Below are 21,203 nucleotides of genomic sequence, written 5' to 3' on the forward strand. Positions count from 1 at the left end.
TCTCAATTAAATATTTATCATATTGCACATGTGTTTTAAATATTGAAAATAATAGACTTAAAAATGCTATTATCCTTTTTTAACCATTAATAATTATTTATATTACAGAAAATAAGGATAATATAAAGATTATTCCTACCCTCCAAAGAGTTAGAGAGGTAGGTAATTCAGGACCACAACAGTCTTATACTGACAAATATCAAGTAATCAAACAACAATTAACTTACAGATGTGTTACCACTGGAACCGGCATTCCCCACTCAAATTCTTTCTTATTGACCTCTGATTTAGCTAAGCTGTCTGCTATCCTATTAGCAGACCTAGGGATCCAACTAAACAAGCAGTTCAGATTGGTAGGTAATGTCAATGGCTCAATGCTTCTCTTATTTGATGTCTACACACCATGGTATTTCAACCTTTGAGTCTTTGACAGCAATCGGCTGATTACAACTTGACAAGCTCCTTCAATTTCTTTTAGATATGATGATTTACCATGTTTTAATATAAAATTCATTAGTATTTTATATCGAACTATTTCAATTTCTGTGCTTGCTGATTGGTTATAAAACTAGGAAATCAACATAAATTTTTAGGTTTTTTCTTTGTCAAATTTCATTGCCTAGGCAGGCCCCTAGGCACTTCATTGTTACCTAAATGCTGACATAAAGTTTTTTTGATCACCATTGAAGCCTTGGTTTTTAAGAAGCATGCCAAGGAGAAACCTCCTACAGGATGCCAATTCAGGTAATACTAAGAATTCTTAGTGTAATTGAAAACCAATAGGCAAATTCCCATTAAAAATACAAAGACCTTCATATAATGTTATCATGAAGAAATATATTTCTCAGAACCCTCCCAAAGGTGGAGACCAAGCTACATTGATCCTGTTAATGGAAGAAACAAGATCTATGTAGCTTAGTCTCCACCTTTGGAAGGGTTTATAAAGTTGAATTTAGATGGAAGCAGATAGGGCAATCCAGGGCTGTCAGGTGTAGGTGGGGTTCTGAGAAATGAGGAAGGCAACATCTTATCTTTGTTCTCAGGTCCAGTGGGAATAGGAGATTCTACGAGAGCTGAATTGTTATCTGATGTACAAGGAATTCAGATTGCAAATCCACTTGGTGTGGACAGCGTAATTGTAGAGGGAGATTCTAAGGTGGTGGTGGGGTGGATGCTGGATCTGATTCTGTTACTTGGCACTATAGGGACCTACTAAAGAAAGTCAAGTGGCTAACAAGGAACATGACAACTAGAATACAATGGGTGAGCAGGTTGGCTAATGCAATGGCAGATTTCTTAGCCAAACAAGGGGATTCTAAGGAAATTCTTTACTGGGCTGTGATGTGATTTCTAGATTTGGAGATGTAATTTGTACAAGGGTGTGGCTGCACCTCGCGTCCCCCTCATGATGTCTGTAACAGTTTCTATCCTTTGATAATAAAATTTATTCAATTATCAAAAAATATATATTTTTTGAGAAAACATAACACATAATTTAAGATAAAGTTGCTTTGATCACCATTGGAACCTACACAACAACCAAAATACTCCTGAAATAAAGGCCCCTGTTATATACCTGTACTCTATTTGTAAATCCACTGTAACTTGAAAAAATCATGTGCAAAATATGTGTTGAAGTTCGACCTGCCCTAGAATTCTGTCTTGTTCGTTGACTGTAAAGTAAAGTAAAGTGAACAGCAAGAAGTAGAAGTAGGAGAGGAAAGAAGAAGAGAGAAAAGAGAGAAGGTCTGGTTCGAATTAGAGAAAAAGTCATACCTAGATTCGGCCAGACCTGTTATTATATTATTAACTTATTGGAAAAGACTTAAGTGCCCTTATTTAAATAAGAGGCACTCGAACTAACATAACAGTACACATCAACATTCTCAACAAGTGCAAGGACCAAAATACCCTTCACTAACACCACTAACACTCCCCCTCAAGCTGGTGAGTATATATCATATAATCCCAGCTTGTTACATATGTAGTCCACTCTCCCCCGACTCAAACCTTTTGTAAACAAGTCTGCCCACTGGTTTCCCGTACTAACATATGCAGTTTCTATCACTCCATTCAGCACCTTCTCTCTCACAAAATGATAGTCAACTTCGATGTGCTTGGTTCTTTCATGAAACACCGGATTGGAAGAGATATGAACCGCTGCCTGATTGTCACAATAGAGCTTCATTGGAGTACTGATGTCATATCCTATCTCCTGTAGAAGGTTCCTTAGCCACACTAATTCACAAGCAGTATGTGCCATGGCCCTATATTCTGCTTCTGCACTGCTTCTTGCCACAACTGTTTGCTTCTTACTTTTCCACGTTACCAGGTTACCCCCCAGAAAGGTGCAATAGCCTGTGGTAGATCGTCTATCGGACATAGAACCTGCCCAATCAGCATCAGTGTACACCCTTCTACTACCAGTTTTCCACCACTCCTGTACAGCAAACCATGACCAGGAGCTCCTTTTAGATACCTCACAATCCTTAGCATTGCATTCCAATGTGGGACCAAAGGTTTCTGCATGAACTGACTCACCACACTAACCGCAAATGAAATATCTGGCTGAATAATGGTTAGATAGTTTAGTTTGCCTACAAGTCGTCGGTATCTGCCAGGGTCTTCAAATTCACCTATATCACTGCTCAGCCTCGTATTTGTTTCCATAGGTGTCTCAGTCGGTTTAGTACCCAGCAACCCTGTTTCTTCCAGTAAATCAAACACATATTTCCTCTGACACAAATTAATGCCATGCTTAGATCTTGCTACCTCTATGCCCAAAAAGTATTTCAACTTGCCAAGGTCCTTTGTCTGAAAGTGTTCCTGTAGGAATGCCTTCAACCTGTCAATGCCCATTTTATCATTCCCAGTCACAACGATATCATCTACATACACCACCAATATTATTTTGCCTACCGAAGAGTCAAGACTGAAGACAGAATGATCAACTTGGCACTGTTTCATACCAAACTTCTTGACCACCTCACTGAACCTACCAAACCATGCTCGAGGGGACTGTTTAAGTCCATATATAGCCTTCTTAAGTCTGCATACCTTACCATCCTCCCCCTGAGCAACAAACCCCGGTGGTTGCTCCATGTAGACCTCCTCGAGCAAATCACCATGCAAAAAGGCATTTTTGACATCTAGCTGATGTAGAGGCCAATCATACATAGCTGCAAGGGAGATGACGACACGAACTGACCCTATCTTAGCAACCGGGGAGAATGTCTCTGTATAGTCAATGCCATAGGTTTGGAAGTACCCTTTGGCAACCAGCCGCGCCTTCAGGAGCTCAACACGACCATCTGGCAAGTACTTAACACTATACACCCACTTACAACCAACAGCCTGCTTCCCAGGAGGGAGCGCGGTGAAGGGTGCAGGTACGTTTACCTTTCCGGAAGGCAATAGGAAGATCTAGGTCGGAAGCTGGTGTCGGAGCTGGAGCTGGATCTGTCGACGGTGATGAAGCCGGAGGAGCTGCAGCCGGTACACGCGAGCGATGTGTATACACGTGACGGATGGGTGGACGGTCAACAGACGGTGGCACCGGAGGCAAGAACGTAGGAATGACTAGAACCAGAGTAGACTCGAAGAATGTAACATCAGCACATACCAAGGAACGACGAGAACTGGGATGATAACACTTGTACCCTTTCTGAGTTCGGGAATAGCCAAGGAAGATACACTTCAGGGAATGTGCATCTAACTTGTCAGTCCCGAGACCCAGATTATGAATGAAGCAGACACACCCAAATACCCAAGGAGGAAGCGGAAACGGAGACATGTTGGGGAATAAGACACTAAAAGGAGAACGACCATCAAGAATAGACGTGGGCATCCGATTAATTAAGAAACAAGAGGTGAGCATTGCATCGCTCCAAAAGGTTTTGGGAACATTCATGTGGTGCATGAGGGAGCGTGCCGTTTCTACAAGATGTCGGTTCTTTCTCTCAGCAACCCCATTTTGTTGCGGAGTGTAGGCACAAGAAGTTTGGTGTATAATGCCATGTTGGTCCAAGTATTCTTGAAAAGATGAAGACAAGTATTCACGACCATTATCAGAACGGAAAATTTTGATGTGAACGCCAAATTGATTGCGGATCTCAACATAAAATTTCTGGAAGATGGCAAATAATTCACTTCTTTCTTTCATTAAATAGAGCCACGTCATTCTTGCATAGTCATCAACAAAAATAACAAAATATCTGTATCCATTATATGACATCACTTTATAAGGACCCCAAACATCTGAATGAATTAAAGAAAAAAAACTCGACACACGGTTATCAACCCTAGAACGAAAGGGAACACGATGGTGTTTCCCAAATTGACATGACTCACAATCTAAAACAGAAAGTTGACTCAATGAAGGGACTAAGGACTGCAACACTTTCAGCGAAGGATGACCAAATCTACAATGCCATTGGAGAGGAGAAATGGATGACTGAAGGGCCGTTGACGTTCTTCCACCACCATCAAGATAATACAGTCCACCGGCTTCATGCCCTCCACCAATCTTCATCCCCGTCTTGAGATCCTGAAAAACACACATAGAGGGGTAAAATGTGATGGAGCACTTAAGGGACTTGGTCAGCTTGCTAACAGACATAAGATTAAATGGAAGCTTAGGTACAAATAAAACAGAGGATAGGGATACAGGGTCTAGGTCAACATTACCAACACCACAGATAGATGATGTGGAGCCATTAGCAAGGGTAACAAATTGTGATGTTGAGCAATGGGTGAGAGATGAAAACACACCTGGAGTTCCCGTCATGTGATCGGAGGCTCTAGAGTCAATAATCCAGGGGTTGGGTGTAGATGCCAAACAAGCCATACCTGAGTGTGCAAAGGTAGTTGTGTTCTGCTGCGACTTGGATTGAACAAACCTTTCATACTCATCCCGAGGAACACTCACCATCTCCTTGCCTGGACCATCTGAGGGAGTAGAAGGCATCGGGTCAACTGACCGGTTCTCCTGTCTAGAGCTGAAACTGGTGTCACTAGTCATGGCATGGTTGGCCCACGTTGAGGGAGGACCATGTAAGTCATAGCAGTAGTTAATAGTATGTCCATCCAAACCACAATGAGTACACTTCCGTGGACCCGAGCCACGTCCTCTACCACGAGCTCCCCCTGAATCTCTGCCTCCAGTACGACCACCACCACGGGTATGTGTAGGTCCACCACTACCACTCCTACCAGGCTGGGCTCCTCGAGCCCCACTTCTGCCACCTCGACCTCTCTATACTGCAAATGCTGATTTATCTAAGACATTAGAATCCATAGATCCAATGGAAGCCCTTCGAAGACGAGCAAACACCTCCTCTAAAGATGGAAGAGCAGATCCCCCTAGTATCTGGGCTCGTACTAGTTCATACTCAGACTTCAGCCCCACCAGAAACCGTGTCACATCAAGCTGCTCTCGCTGTTGCTGTTGAACTTTGACATCAGAAGTGAGAGGATGATAGACGTTTAACTCATTACGGATATTTCTCACACTGGCATAGTACTCCTCAAGGCTCTGATTTCCCTGTTGCAGATTGAAGTATTCCTGATACAGTTGATATACCCTAGTGGTATTATCCTGACCTGAATACAGTTTCTTAGCATGATCCCACACCTCTTTGGCTGTGTCAAGAAACATGAAGTTCACACTGATTTTGGGTTCAATACTGTTCCACAACCATGTGATGATCTGTGCATCTTCCTGTTCCCAGTCTTCATACTCCTGAGAATTAGCGGGGGGTTTCTCCTCTCTTATGTGCTTCACTTTCTTCTTCGCCTTCAGAAAAACCTCTACAGACTTGGCCCAAGGGACATAGTTCTCTCCATTCAGTTTAATGGAGGTCATTTGGACATTCAGGTAGTCAGTAGATATCATGACACTAGGTTTACTATCACTGTTATCTGCCATTGCCGAACTCCCTTATCACTAAATTCTGAGCACTACACACAAACACTTCACCGAAATCTGCACACTGATTTCAACAGTAATAAATGCTGAGAACTGCAACACCACAAACCCTACTCACCGAAATCTGCACACTAATTTCAGCAATATTAAATGCTGAAAAACCACACTTGTAACACCACAAACCCTAATCCACAGCGACCGGAAGTTTCACCATTAAGTAGACACGATTGCCCTCATCGCCTGAAGGCCAACCACATGAAGAACTGAGACACCACTGCACCACACGTACCAGCCCTAATTAGGGCTTAGAAACCACAGCAACCAATCACCAACGACACAATCGGAGGCAATAGGAACCTCCAAGGGAAGAGGGCGATCACTCCTTTTCAGCCCTTTTCCCAGTCTCCAACTCATAGCTGAGAAACCCAAGAGAAACCCTAGTTCGAATGCGCAGAAGACAGAATTCTAGCAAGTCTGATTTGTTCAATGTGACTCTGATACCATGTTGAAGTTTGACCTGCCCTAGAATTCTGTCTTGTTCGTTGACTGTAAAGTAAAGTAAAGAGAACAGCAAGAAGTAGAAGTAGGAGAGGAAAGAAGAAGAGAGAAAAGAGAGAAGGTCTGGTTCGAATTAGAGAAAAAGTCATACCTAGATTCGGCCAGACCTGTTATTATATTATTAACTTATTGGAAAAGACTTAAGTGCCCTTATTTAAATAAGAGGCACTCAAACTAACATAACAGTACACATCAACATTCTCAACAAGTGCAAGGACCAAAATACCCTTCACTAACACCACCAACAATATGCAATGATTGACTTCTAGTGTAGGTAATAGAATAATATTTTTTCAGCAGTAAAATCAAGACATTGAGAAATATTTCGACACAAACAAGAGAATAAAGTAAAGTGATGGGATTGCCACTCATAAAGTTCAATCTAGAACACGCCATGTGTTCTGTTGTTGCTTTCTTTTGCATTTTGACAGTTTTCATCCCCATAATGATCATGATTGATCAGCAACATAAAGAAGTAATACAATTCGTTAGTGTCATAGATAGCATGGAATTCACATTTAATTCCATAAAACCACATCTAAATATATGCCTGACTTTTGAAAGCACTAACAATGTTGCATAGAGATATGTTTGGTAAGTATTTCCCAATGTCAAATATGTGTTACAAAACTTCTTTGGACACAAAAAGGTAAAATGGGCATAAAGCTTCATTGAAAAGATAATAACCAGAAATACCTACCATGGTTGCTTTTATGTTGTCTGCCAATCCGTTCACAATATCTGTTCTTTGACATACTATAAACCATCAAACCATATTCTGAGAACCAATACCAACTTCGGATTCTTCCTGCAATGATAGGAAATAACCAAGAAGACAATAAACATGAATATATGGAAAAATTAGCATGTGAACATCTTAACAGGATCCCTGCGCACAACAAAGGATGAGAAATCAAGTGACAATATTTAATATGGGCATGTACAGTGCCAATGCTGTACTAGATTATGGCAATATTGATTATTCCCTGGTTATCAAAATAGAGTAACCCTCAGCTCTTCTAATATGGGCATGTACAACCCCTCAGCACTGAAACAAGCAACTACTGACTGCTGCTTATTTTTCCAAGAAACTAAATTCCCTCCTACAAAGACACAGAAACCTGAAGTAGACCACCTGTCATCAAGGGAACTTGCCCATATGCAACAGTATACACCTTTATTCTTAAGTGGTTATGCTTAGAGAACAAAATTCCTTTCCCTGGACAACCCTTCAAGTAGGCAAGAACCCTGTACACTGCAGCAAGGTGGGCGATCCGAAATTCTCCTCAACAAAGGTTTATATTGAGTATTTGACAAGTTATGTTGGTATGGACCTACATTCTTTTAGTTTATTGAATCCCTGGAGTTCTATTTAATTGTTTCTAGATTTTATTGTTACACGGAGCAAGCATCATGCTTGCTAGATCCACTGCAGAAACCTGTGTTGTCTACTAGATATGCACTTGGACTAGGCTTTTCCCAAAATATTTGAGGTGGATGCATCATTCCTCTACCACCATTGCTTTTAATCCAATAATGATGTTTGATCAAACCATAATTGTTCATGTGCTTTCCACTGCATCAATCTACATCCTTGCACTTTTAGGGCTCAATTTTCATAGAATCATTTCTTGTTGATACAGTTATTATTCAGGCCTTGGTTGAGCATTTATAAAATTTTCAGAGGGGCCTAGCCTGAAACCAAGGCCCAACACTGTTGAAATTCTTCAATTTGAATACCTTAATTTGCACCCTTTGTTAAAGATCTTAGTCAACTTTACAGCAATTTGCCATCTATTGTTGCTGCACTTAGATTTCCACGAAAGTTCTTATTTCTAATTCTATCCTTCAAAGATTCATACCCATCCATCCCAATATCCTTAATTCCACATCTTACCTACTATTGTTATATGTATGTATTTTTTTACTAAGAGCAAAAATATTTATTGCAAGATGTGTGAAAAACTCCCTACCATTTAAAAGGTAGAAGTAGAAATACAAAGAAAACAGTAAAAAGGATGGTTTATCAGATCACACTCTTTACAATTGACTCCTAGGGTCTGGAGTTGCCATAAAATGATCTCATTATATGTATATATTCCTACTTGTTTCTTTATTGCCAACATTTTGTTCTGTAAAGCACAGTCAACAGTTTTACTAGCACCATCTAATCTGCTCTAAAACCAAACTAAAAACATAAATTCAATCTCTAAAGAAGGAAAACCATTGTATATTATCCTTTGAAAATAAGATATTAATAAATTTGGAAAAAGACAAGCTTGAACAAGGAATTTTATGCAAGACAAAAATATATGGAACCACCTGCTACATTTCCAATGGAAGCAATAGATTCCACAAATGCATCTAGAGTTGGGAATGGTGATTTTCCCATGAAGTAGGTTGTTGGAACATCCTTTGTGCAAGCATGCCATGCAAGTTCATTGGAGGATCCAGAATGTTGTCCAAAGTTACCATTGACCTATAAGGAACAATTCAATGTGTTGTAAAGATCAGAGCGCACAGATTTAGTAGGGTATTCCAAAGAGGGGAAGTAAACTTATTCAAATAGTGAAAGGCTACCTCAGAATCAAAGCACAGGGTCTTCACACAATCAAATTCCATCTTGCAAATAAGGAGCTTCTTGCAATCAGTATCCATGTTGCAAATTAGAGATGCCATGAACATTTCTTCCTCACTCTACAATTCATCAGCACATTTCATTGGAGCATGGAATTTGAAATTGGACATAGTTATTAAATTCAAGTTAGAGAAAACACAATTTAGTCTAGATTTTTCACCTATTGCTGTATGAAGTACTCGAGAAATTACAATTGAACAATGGAATTTTTACTTTCATAGATGCACCAATGCATCCAATAAAAAAAATAAAATAAAGAATCAAAGATATCATGATTGCCATCATTGTTGTTGTCTGCCTTATCCCACTTTGGTGAAGCTGGCAATAGAATCCTTGTCTCTCTATTCTGCTCTATCCATGGAAGGGTCATTGTTTTGGTGCAATGGCAATTGACTGACAAGCATGAGAACATGGGCTCAAATCTGAGAGCAGCCATGTTATGTGCCAAAGGTTAAATCCATATCCAGCCACATTATGGGGTTTGAGTGCCAGTTTTATTGCCTTGGTCCCAAACAAGGTTGGCACTGCTCATCCTAAAGACCTCAGACCAATTAGCCTAGTTAATAGTTTGTATAAAATAATATCCAAGGTTTTGTCTTTGAGGATTAAAAGAGTTCTTCCCTCCATCATATTTTCAAATCGGGATGCCTTTATGCAAGATAGACAAATTATAGATCAAATTTTGGTTGCTAATGAGTGTGTGGAGATGAGAAGAACTGGAAGAAAAGGTTTGGTTTGCAACTTAAACCTAGCAAAAGTCTACAATTTGGTGGATTGGTCCTTGTTGGAAGTAAAAAGAGGCTGTGGATTTGGGGAGATATGGTGCAAGTGGATTCCAAAGACTTGTTTGAGAAGGTTTCCAAAGACTTTATCAAATGAGCCACCCTAATCATAATGCTTTCAATTATAGCTTCTTTGTTTCTTTCTTTTACTGCAGCCCTTGTACGTCTCTACATGAGCCTTCCCCTTTTCTTTGGCCAAGCAGTTGTTGGACCAAAGAGGCTTTGCACATCAACTGGGGGATTCCACCTACATTCAAACAAAGAGAAAAACCATTCCAAATACAAACAACAAAAGCACAGGAGGTTAATAAGTGATGGCAAATCTCATCATTGGCTTTACATAGGACACACTAATTAGGAAATAAGCACCACTTAGGTCTCTTTCTTTGGATCAAGTCACAAGTATTAGTTCTTTCATGAAAAGCTTCCCAACAAAAAGCTCCGGCCATGGGGGGAAAGGGGGATAGGCCTATACCAAACCTCCTTAACAAGAAAAAGGTTGCAAAGTACTAGGAGAGGATTAAGAGTATAAAAAAGGAAGCACAAGAAAAAGGAGCCAAAAGGAAAGAGAGTCCAAATTTGACCATTAGACTTAGATGGATCAAGGAAGACCTCTTCAAGGATTTGAAGTAGAGCAAGACCTCTTCTAAACCCCAAGTCCCAATCAGACCCAGATGTTGAATTAAAGGGAACAAGGCAAGTGGAAATAGGCTTGTTTTTAAGGTAATAAAACACAAATAATGAGGAAAAAATAGAGGAAATCCCCACCCACTCATGTTCCTAGAATTTAATTTGGTCCCCCGCATAAAGGTCGTATTTGACAAAATGAAGGAAGTAGAAATCACTAATTGCAGGTTTAGTCGAGTTTCTTGTGAAAGGAAAGAGGGGAAAGATGAAGATTTCAGCAGTAGAGAAGAAAGGAGAAGAAGAAAAGAGTAAGAAGTCAACCGGGATTATAAAATTAACCATAGCCGCCTACCTCTCATTATATTTATACTTAACTTAAAGGATGAGATATTACAAGGATGCCCTTAGTAGGGTGGCTACTAATATAGCTGAATAGTCACAACTTGAAAAAACATAAACTAATGGGCCTAAAGCCCAACAACTTCCTAGCTAAATAAAAAACAACTTGGACCAACTCAACACTCCCCCTCAAGTTGGGAGTAAATGTCACACATTCCCAACTTGCGTAGATCATGCTCCAGCTTGTTCTTTGCAACACCTTTTGTGAGAACATCAGCGAGCTGCAAATCAGAAGCAGTGTATGGAAGACAAACTTCTCAAGAAGTTACCCTTTCTCTGATAAAATGTCTATCCACTTCAATGTGCTTAGTTCAGTCATGCTGGACTGGGTTATGGGCAATGTTAATTGCTGCCTAGTTATCACAATATAGCATCATAGGTTCTTTTGCCTGTACACCAATTTCTTCTAACAGGGAACGGATCAAAGAAGTTCTAAAACTCCTTGTGCCATGGCCCTGTATTCGGCTTCAGCACTTGATCTTGCCACCACTGTTTGTTTCTTACTCTTCCATGAGACAAGGTTACCCCCAACAAGGGTACACACTCCTGAAGTTGATCTCCGGTCATCAAGGCATCCTGCCCAATCTGCATCTGTATAAAACTCTAGTTTCAACTGTCCATGATCAATAAACAATATGCCTCTGCCCGGGTGTCCCTTCAGATAAGCAAGAATCCTGTCAACTGCCTCCCAATGCTAGATTCGTGGAGCATGCATGTATTGACTTACTACACTTACTGCATAGGAAATGTCTGGTCTTGTCATACACAAGTATAGCAGCCGACCCACAAGTCTCTGATATCTCCCAATGTCCTTTACTAGTTCACCTTCTGATGCATTGATTTTATGGTTCTGATCAATAGGGGTGTTGATTGCCTTTGTTCCAAGCTTCCCTGTCTCTTGAAGAAAATCGAAGACATACTTCCTTTGAGAGATAAAGATTCCATGTTTTGATCTTGCAACTTCAATGCCTAAGAAGTATCTCAGTTCTCCAAGATCCTTAATTTCAAATTCTTTATGTAGGTTCCTTTTCAGACCATCAATCTCACTCAGATCATTCCCGGTGACAACAATATCATCCACATAAACAATTAGGACTGACACCAAAGATCCCCTTCGCTTCACAAATAAGGTGTGATCGGATTGAGTCTGAGTGTAGGATAAGTACTGTGAAATACAATGAGCAGAGTACACTTTCTCTTCCCTTTTCTGAGAGCAATAGGGAGATCAAGGTTATCTGTAACAGTGTTAGTAGGATTAATGGGAACTGAAACAGTAGCCGGACCAAGAGGAATACCTGAATCCATGTCAGCCAAATCTGGAGTCTCCAAGGAATCGACAGGAAGTGATGTGAGTTCTGCTGTAGTGGAATCAACCTCCTTGTGAAGTCTCTGTCGTAAGTAATGCTGAGAGGCAAAACGCAAAGGAGGTGGCAAGGTAGGTGACACAGGGTGGTGGTTAAGCACAATAGTAGACACAGGGACTGGAACTGGGAGAGGAATAGACTGCTGACTCACTTCCCCAAAACACTCCCCCTGAGAAGGATTCTTTGAGAAGAAGTACGTGGATTCAAAAAAGGTGACATCCATGGTAACATACTGGCTCCCAGAGACTGGATCATAGCAGCAGTACCCTTACCGATTCTCTACATATCCAAGGAAGACGCACTTCTTTGCCTTGGTATCAAGCTTCGAGCGGTGAAGACCAAGGATATGTGCAAAGCAGACACACCCAAACACCCTGGGAGGAATATGAAACATCTCCCCCTAAGGAAAAAGGAGACTGAATGGGGTGTTGAATCCAAGTATACAAGAGGGCACCTTGTTAATCAGATATACTGTTGTGAGAACTGCATCACCCCAAAACCGAACTGGATCTGTAGATGTGATCATCATGCTTCTTGCAATCTCAACAATGTGTTTGTTCTTCCTTTCTGCAACCTTCACACTCCAGACTTAACAAACTAACAGACTCAAAAAGTTTTGGAAACAAAAAACTCAGAAGAAAAAGGTAAATGGCTCAAATGGTTATGCCAAAGCATAATTTGACCCACAGACCCTGACTCACTATCCCTGCTGTAACATGATGACTCTGATGAGGAGGAAGTACATCCAAGAGGTAGATTCCATTCACTTCACGACCACTCCCAATCATCCTTTTTGAGTCCAGATCCTGCAAAATACAATGACCAGGAGAAAAAATTACTGAACAGTTCAGGTTCTTAGTCAAACTACTAACAGATAACAAATTAGTGCTCAATCTGGGAACATGAAGGACAGAGGGTAGAGAAATAGAATCACTAATCTTGACAGATCCCTTCCCAGTAATAGGAACATGGGATCCATCAGCTGTGGAGACCCTATCTCTGCCAGAACAGAGCTGGTAAGTTAAAAAAATAGTAGAGCTCTGGGTCATGTGCTCTGAGGCTCCAGAATCTATATTCCAAGGAGGTCCCTCCTTACTTGAAGTAGAAACATAATTTGCCGTGATGTGTGAACTACCTGTGTGAGCAAAGGAAGTAGAGTGGACTCCACCAATGCCACCTGTACCCTGCTGTCCGCTTGCGGCTGAACTGGAATTGGTTGTATCCTGCTGGTTCAGAAATAGCCCATACCTCTCAAGTTCGGCCCTTACTGCAGCAGCTGCAACAGACTCCAGAGTAGCTGTAGTAGGAGGGACCGGAATGTCACCACTAACTGCCATGTGTGCATTTCCCTTCTTATTTTTCAATCTAGTCGGCACAAGATGTAGGTGAAGCTTCCAACAAGTATCTCTTGTGTGTTTAGGCTTCTTACAGTAGTCATAGATCAAATCTCTTTTATCTTCCTTCTTGATTTCACTGCCACCCCAATCTCCACTTTGTTTAGGTTTCACAGCACTTACCATGGCAGACTAATCAGAAATAAGGTTTTTCATCATAACATCTCTCCTGCACTCCTTCCCTGACACAAAGGCATATGCCTGGGAGAGTAACACAGTCCCTAGAAAGAAGGTGTTTTCGTGCAATATCATACTCAGGATTAAGGCCAGCAAGAAATTCAAACACCCTATACTTCTCTAGAAGTTTCTGATAGGTAGTTGCATCCTTAGTGGTTTCCCAAGCAAATGTCTCTAAATGGTCAATCTCCTACCACAGGGTTTTAAAGGCTGAAAAATAGGCTGCAACAGATCTATCTCCCTGCCTTGTAGAAATAATCTGATTTCTCAATTGATAAGCCCTAGCAAAATTCTCCCTCTGTGAATAGGTTTCTGCAACCCCATCCCATATTTCCTTAGTTGTATTTGCCCATAAAAAATTTTTACTTATATGGGGCAACATGGAAATACACAACCAAGTCATCACCATATAATTCTCCTGTACCCACCGGGAGTTGCTAGTTTCGGGTTTCACCTCTTCACCAGTGATATACCCTAATTTCCCACGAGCACCAATGGCCATCTTTGCAGATTGTGACCATTCTAAGTAATTTGCACCATCCAACCTAACTGTAGTAATGGTCCCAACCCTGAAAGGGTCTCCAGCACCTCCTCCCACTGGTCTCATTTCACTCCTGGGCTTATTTTCAACTCCGTGGCCCTCCATGCTTCTCAAAAAATGTAAAGAAAATAACTAAAATTTGCAACAAGATCTAACAAAACACTTTTTGGAACCAACAACACCTTTCTGGTGTCCTAGACTTTCTTCCCACAAAAGATTCCTTTTCTGTGGGACAGAAGAAGAGAGAGAAGAGGCAGCCGCTCTCTCTACAAGCCTCCAAATCAGGCAGGACTTGAATCGCCCCTTACAAAAAACTCCAAGGAACCCTAAAACATTAGGGCGCCACTTCTTAGGTCAAAATTGAAGAGTCCAACAGAAACAGGACTTCCCCTTTCTCCAGTTGTTCCTGATTTTGATGAGAAACCCTAGACCAGCTACAAGGCACACAGATCCACCAAAAAAAATCCAAAAACTGGGCTTACCTAAGAGCTTCGATCAGCCTCTTAAATCACCATGCAGTCAGCCAATCTAGGGCTGCATGAGAGAACAACTTCAAGGAACCTTCGGCCCGCTCTGATACCAAGTAGAAATAACTAATTGCAGATTTAGACGAGTTTCTTGTGAAAGGAAAGAGGGGGAAGATGAAGATTTCAGCAGTAGAGAAGAAAGGAGAAGAAGAAGAAGAAGAGTAGGAAGTCAACCAGGATTCAGAATTAACCCTAGCCGCCTACCTCTCATTATATTTATACTTAACTTAAAGGATGAGATATTACAAGGATGCCCTTAGTAAGGCGGCTACTAATACAGCTGAACAGCCACAACTTAAAAAAAAAAAACATAAACAAATAGGCCTAAAGCCCAACAACTTCCTAACTAAATAAAAAACAACTCGAACCAACTCAACACCCACCAACCGCTTGTACCTTCCAAGATCTTCAAATTCCTCACCCATGCTCAACTTGGTATTTGGTTCCATAGGTGTTTCAGTCGGTTTGGCACCTAACGATCTTGTCTCCTCCAACAAATCAATACCGTGCTTAGGCCTTGTTACTTCTATCCCCAAGAAATATTTTAATTTACCAAGGTCCTTTTTTTGAAAGTGCACCTGCAGAAAGGTCTTCAGCCTATCAATCCCCAATATATCACTACCGATAATGACAATATCATCTGCATGTACCACCAGTAAGATCTTTTCAACATGTGAATCATAGCTGAATACTAAGTGATCAACCTGACACTATTTCATACCAAACTTATTTATTTCTTCATTATATCTACCAAACCACGCACTGGGGGACTGTTTAAGTCCATAAATGGCCTTCTTTAGTCTACACACCTTACCATCCTTCCCCTGAGCAAAAAACCCCAGTGGCTGCTCCATATAGACCTCCTCAAGGAGATCACCATGTAAAAAGGCATTGTTGATGTCAAGTTGAAACAAGGGCCAATCATACATAGCAGCTAGAGATATCAAAACACAAATGGAACCAATTTTAGCAATAGGAGAGAAGGTCTCCGTGTAGTCAATACCATATGTTTGGGAATAGCCTTTGGCAACCAGTCGAGCTTTTAATTGCTCTACACTACCATCAGGTAAATACTTTACAGTGTATACCCACTTACAGCCTACAACATGCTTACCAGGAGGGAGTGTGATGATATCCCATGCGTGATTATGAGCCAAAGCTGAGAGTTCTTCCATTGTATGGTGCCACCCTGGAGAGGCAAGGGCTTCCTAAACATCTGTAGGAACTAAAATAGAAGACAACAAAGAAACAAACTGACGATGGGAAGCAGAAAGGTGAAATACAGAAACATAATTGGAAATGAGATGAAGTGTGCAACTACGCTTACCTTTCTGCAAGGCAATAACAGGAAGATCAAGGTCAGAAATAAGAGGTGGAGCTGGTGGGGGGACAACTACCAAATCTGTCAACAGTGAAAAAGCTGGAGGAGGAGCTGGTACATGTTGTCGACGCGTATACATTTGGCAGATGGGTGGCCGTTCAATAGGAAGTTGCACTGGAGGTGAAGACTTAGTCACAACCAAAACAAGTGGGATGGTGTCCTCAATAGGAACTAGAAGAGGAGGAGGAGAGGAGGAAGAAGAAGAGACATCACCAGACCTAGAAAAAAATGAAACAAACTCAAAGAAAGTAACATCAGGGCAAACAAAGGAACGTCAAGAACAAGGGTTATAAGACATACCCTTTCTAGGTCTGGGAATAGCCAAGGAATATACACTTGGTGGATCATGCATTTAATTTATCTATTCCAAGTCCAAGATTATGAACAAAACATACACACCCAAAAACCTTGGGAGTAAAGGGAAAAGGAGATAAGGTAGGAAACAAAGTGGTGAAAGGAGAATGACCTTCAAGGATGGGTGTGGGAATCCGGTTAATGAGGAAACAAGATGTAAGTACAACATCACTCAAAAAACGTTTGGATACATTCATATGATGCAAAAAGGACCGAGCAATTTCCAAAAGATGGCGGTTCTTTCTCTTAGCCACCCCATTTTGTTGTGGTATGTAGGTACATGAAGTTTGATGGATAATGCCATGTTGTTCCAAATACTCCCGAAACAGTGTATAAAAGTATCTACGGCCATTATCAGAACGAAGAATCTTAATGTGTACACTAAATTGATTGTAAATTTCAGCATAAACTTTTTGGAAAATGGAAAACAATTCACTCCTTTCTTTCATTAGGTAAAGCCATGTCATCCTTGAATAATCATCAAAGGAAAAGGACTCTAGCTTCTATAGACCCCAAATATCTGAATGAATAAAAGAAAAAGGACTCGGCATATGATTATCAACCCTAGGACTGAAGGGAACACGATGTTTCCCCAACTGGCACGACTCACAATCCAAAACAAAAAGACGACCCAACGATAGAATAAGCAACTCCAATGCTTTAAGTGATGGATGACCAAATCTACAGTGCCACTGAAGAGGAGAAAGAGACTTCTAAAGAGCTGTTGGCGAACCACCACCACCATCAAGATAATACAGTCCACTAGCTTCATGCCCTCTACCAATCTTCATCCCCGTCTTGAGATCCTAAAAAACACAAGAAGAGGGGTAAAAGGTGATAGAACAATTAAGAGACTTGGTTAGTTTACTAACAGAGACATAAGATTAAAAGAGAATTTGGGAACATACAAAACTAAGGATAGGGCTAAGGGTCTATGTCAACATTACCAACACCACAAATGGAAGATGTGGAACCATTAGCAAGGGTAACAGAGTGTGGTGTGGAGCACTGTGAAAGCGAGGAAAACACACCTGGAGTCCCAGTCATATGATCGAAAAGCTCTACAGTCGATAATCCAGGAGGTGGGTTTGGATGCCAGACAAGCCATACTTGAATGTGGGAGAGTAGTTGTATTCTGTTGAGAGGTGGCTTGGATAAACCGCTCATACTCATCACATGAGAGACTCATCATCTCCTTCCTGGAGACATCCGTAGATGTAGAGGGCATCTGATCAGCTTGTTAGATATCATGTCTTGAACTACCATCACTGGCCACTACATGATTTGCCCAAGTTGAAGGTAGGCCGTGCAAATCATAGCAAAAATTAATGGTGTGCCCTTCCATACCACAATGTGTACACCTCCTCGGACCATTACTATGTTCTCTGCCACGAGCTCCCCCTGAATCTCGACCTCCAACACATCCACCACCATGACTATACATGGGTCCACCACCACCACTACGACCATACATGGATCCACTGCTACCACAACGACCAAGCTTAACTCCTTGAGCTCCACCTCTAACACCACGGCGTCCCCCTCTCGTCACTACGAAGGCAGACCTGTCAGAGATAGTAGAATTCTTTGTGGGCCCAACAGAAATTCTCCAAAGACGAGCAAATACCTATTCTAGAGATGGAAGAGTTGACCCTCCTAGTACCTGTGCTCTCACTAGTTCATATTCAGATTTCAACCTTACTAAAAATCTAGTCACATCTAGTTGTTCTCTCTGTTGTTGCTGAATCTTAACATCAAAAGTGAGGGGATGGTATACATTCAACTCATTACAAAGGTTCCTCATGCTAACATAGTACTCCTTAAGACTTTGATTACCCTGTTGCAGATTAAAGTATTCTTAATAAAGCTAATACACTCTAATAGTATTGTTTTGTCCCGAGTACAACTTCTTGGCATGGTCCCAAATCTCCTTGGTTGTATCTAGGAACATAAAATTCAGACTGATCTTGGGTTCCATACCATTCCATAACCATGTCATAATCTATGCATCTTCTTGTTCCCAGTCACTAACTCTTGAGAGTCAACAGGAGGTTTTTCTTCTCTTACATCCTTCACTTTCTTCTTAGCTCTAAGAAAGACCTCTACAGATTTCGCCCAATGCACATAATTCCCCCCATTCAATTTGATAGAAGTCATCTAAACATTTAGGTAGTCGATGGGAACCATAACACTAGATTTGTGTTCACTACTGTCTTCCATATCTGAATTCCCTTTTTTTCTTTCGTATATCAAACTTCTAAATCACTTTTCACCACACTGCACACTAGTGAAACCACCTATAGTCACAATTTTCAATAATACCCATCACTGATTTCTTCACTTTCAGCACCACAAAACTATCCCACAACTACCTGAATACACACCATAACACTAGCAACTCACCAACCACTCAATTCACACTAAAACAAAAATATAGCCCACCTATTTGATCACCAAAAACCAACCTGACACTCGACTGTCCACTGCACCACCTGAAACAGCCCTCTTCGTACCATCGATTAGAGGGCTTCCTACAAACCACCACAAACACCCACTAAACCACTGCTTGGAGGCATGAAAACCTCCAAAGGGAAAGGGTGACCACTCTCCTTTTCAGCCCTTTTCCCCTATCTCCAACAGATGATGAAGAAAACTGTAAAACCCTATGCTGAATGGCGATAGAACAGAATTCTGGGCAGATCTGATTTTGTCACAGTGGCTCTGATTAGAGGTGTAAAGTGGGACGGCACGGCCCACGCAAAATTTTGGGGGTCGTGCCACCCTCCCCAATGAAAATTTTGGGGGTCGGCCTGGCACGGCCCATGGCCCGAGCCCGTGCCGTGCCACAGGCCGGGCTGGCCCATGGGCCGAGCCTTGGGCCAGGTCGGGCCAAAGCTATTTATTTAAAAACTTGACAAAAAACTTAAAATTTTAATTTTATATGAATTTTGTGTATAGAATTGCTTATATATGCAATAATTAAATAAATTAGTATAATAAAATTAAAAAATATATTTATTTATTTTATTAATATATTATATACTATATTGTGTTAAACTGATAGGGTTTAGCTATCAGATTCGATTGTCTTCTTCTTCTTCTTCTTCTTCTTCTTCAAACTGTTGAAGCCACTGAGCAAACAATTATTATATAATTATAATTTATATAATATTATATAACTATATACAAAATATCCCGCGGGTGGCACGGCCCGCTCAGTCATGTCGTGTCGTGCTGGCCCGTGGACCTAAAACCCCAAGCCCAGCACGGCCTGCATGGTCGTGCCGAGCTTGGCATGACCCGCGGACCGTCGTGCTGGGCCGGTCCAAGTTCGTGTTGGGTCGCAGGCGGCACGGCCCGATTTACACCTCTAGCTCTGATACCATGATAAAGTTCAAACCTGCACTAGAACTCTATTAGAAATAGTATTAGAGGAAGATTAGAAGAGATAGAAGAGAGAAGAAGAGAAGAGAAGAGAGAAGGAGAACATTGGTTCGAACTAGAGAGAAAAGTATATTTCTCTAGTCAGCCAGGTTATATTTATAGGTTTCTATTAAATAAAACAAATGATTGTTATATTCCTACTTAAGTATGGGACACATCACTTAACATAAACATTACACATCAGCTTAAACATAAATAGAAAGACTAAACTACCCCTATACAGTCGACACTAACATAGTACATATCTCACATTGAGAAATCAGATGGTCTATTTTCAGAATGTGTCAAGAATGTTATCCACATGAAAATAGAGCCTTTCTCAAAAATATGCAGAGACATTCAAGGTAACTTTAGCTTGATCCCTATGTGTTTGAAATAGAGCCATTGCTTGGTGTAATAGTAAAATCTCAGGCTGACAAGCGTGAACATGGGTTTGAGTGTGAGAACTGCCATTTTGTCCAAAAAGAATACCCAAGGTTAGGCCCATATCCAGTTCATATCTCTCAAGACCCCAGATTGCCGGGACCAACATTGAGTAATGGCCTCTGCTCTTGAAATAAAATCGAAGTACAGGAGGAAAATTATTTAAAATTCAAGTCATGCAATGTGCAACTTGAAAGAACGGAGGAAGGAACAGAGTATAGCCCTGCTAAGAAGATACAGAGGAAGGAACAGAGTATAACCAACTCGCTCCTACTAAATTCTTACCTATGTTTTGTGCCCATGTAGCAGAGCCTGCTAAATGTGAACAAGGCAATACAAAATGAAATGCATGACAAAATTATTAAAAAAGAAAATGAAATGAATGGCAAATGCTGAAGGACCCTTCTTTTGTTTTGTGCTATGCTGTTTGGGCTTAGGACACAGATCAGGCATCAGGCAAGTGAATGGAACCATGAAAAGGCTTTTGCACTGTAGAAAGAAGGAATCTACACAATTGGTCTACAGCAGTAGCCCATAGTTGTAGTACTGTGTCACGTATTTCTTTAATTCTTAGCCCAGAAGGGCAACTGTAATTGAACATATTAAGCCCCTCTTCAATAAAGATATGGCTATATAGGGTGGTGGTTGATCATTCTTGACACCCCTTC

General features: G+C 41.0%; 1 protein-coding gene across 8 annotated transcripts in view; it reads right to left on the reverse strand.

The window, feature by feature from the left end:
- The window catches only part of LOC104600217 (DNA primase), a 74,184-nt gene that overhangs the window by 19,983 nt on the left and 32,998 nt on the right, over positions 1-21,203 (reverse strand). For all 8 annotated transcript variants that reach the window (XM_010263058.3, XM_010263053.3, XM_010263052.3 and 5 more), the window contains 3 exons: positions 9,065-9,181; positions 8,807-8,963; positions 7,185-7,292 (listed from right to left, as the gene is read on the reverse strand). In XM_010263058.3, the coding sequence (XP_010261360.1) occupies positions 7,185-7,292; positions 8,807-8,963; positions 9,065-9,181 (382 nt within the window). The remainder of the gene's footprint in view (positions 1-7,184; positions 7,293-8,806; positions 8,964-9,064; positions 9,182-21,203) is intronic.

The sequence above is a fragment of the Nelumbo nucifera genome, chromosome 1 (assembly GCF_055504915.1).
Source record: "Nelumbo nucifera cultivar China Antique chromosome 1, China Antique-T2T, whole genome shotgun sequence".
NCBI classification, from domain to species: domain Eukaryota; kingdom Viridiplantae; phylum Streptophyta; class Magnoliopsida; order Proteales; family Nelumbonaceae; genus Nelumbo; species Nelumbo nucifera.